Here is a 493-nt window from a genome sequence, read left to right on the forward strand (position 1 = left end):
TCCCAGGTGCCCAGGATGCTGGCGCTGTGCCTGCTGTCCCTGGCCTGGCTCAGCGAGGGCTCCCAGCGCAGCGAGCCCATGTTTGCGGCTGTCACCCACCGCCTCCTCCCGCCTGACTACGACAGCAACCCCACGCAGCTCAACTATGGCGTGGCTGTCACCGACCTGGATGCCGACGGTGACTTCGAGATCGTGGTTGCAGGGTGAGTGGTGTACCCAGCGCCTCGGTGACAGTGGGACCTGGATGCCCTTCAGGGCCAGGAGCTCCTCGCTCCTCTGTGGGCATGTGGCCGGCTGGGGGTAGTGTGCACAAGGGTGGTGGGCTGGGGGTCTGCACGCACCCACTTGTGTGTGTGTGTGTGTGCGCACCCACATAGGGTGTTGATGCCAGCTGGGTGCCTGCTCAGGACCATGTGGGTGCCCCCCTCCCGGCCCTGGGGCCAGGTCCCCCCCTCTGTGGGGCGGCTTCCCAGCGGCCGGGGTCCACCCTGCA

At 67.7% G+C, this 493-nt stretch overlaps 1 protein-coding gene across 1 annotated transcript in view; it reads left to right on the plus strand.

Moving 5' to 3' along the window:
- Window positions 1-15: 15 nt before the first annotated feature.
- The window catches only part of CRTAC1 (cartilage acidic protein 1), a 9,477-nt gene continuing 8,999 nt past the window's right edge, over window positions 16-493 (plus strand). The window contains 1 exon segment of the mRNA XM_035900937.1: window positions 16-203. Within this exon segment, the coding sequence (XP_035756830.1) occupies window positions 16-203 (188 nt within the window).

This window comes from Egretta garzetta, unplaced genomic scaffold (assembly GCF_000687185.1).
Source record: "Egretta garzetta isolate BGI_Z169 unplaced genomic scaffold, ASM68718v1 scaffold888, whole genome shotgun sequence".
NCBI classification, from domain to species: Eukaryota; Metazoa; Chordata; class Aves; order Pelecaniformes; family Ardeidae; genus Egretta; species Egretta garzetta.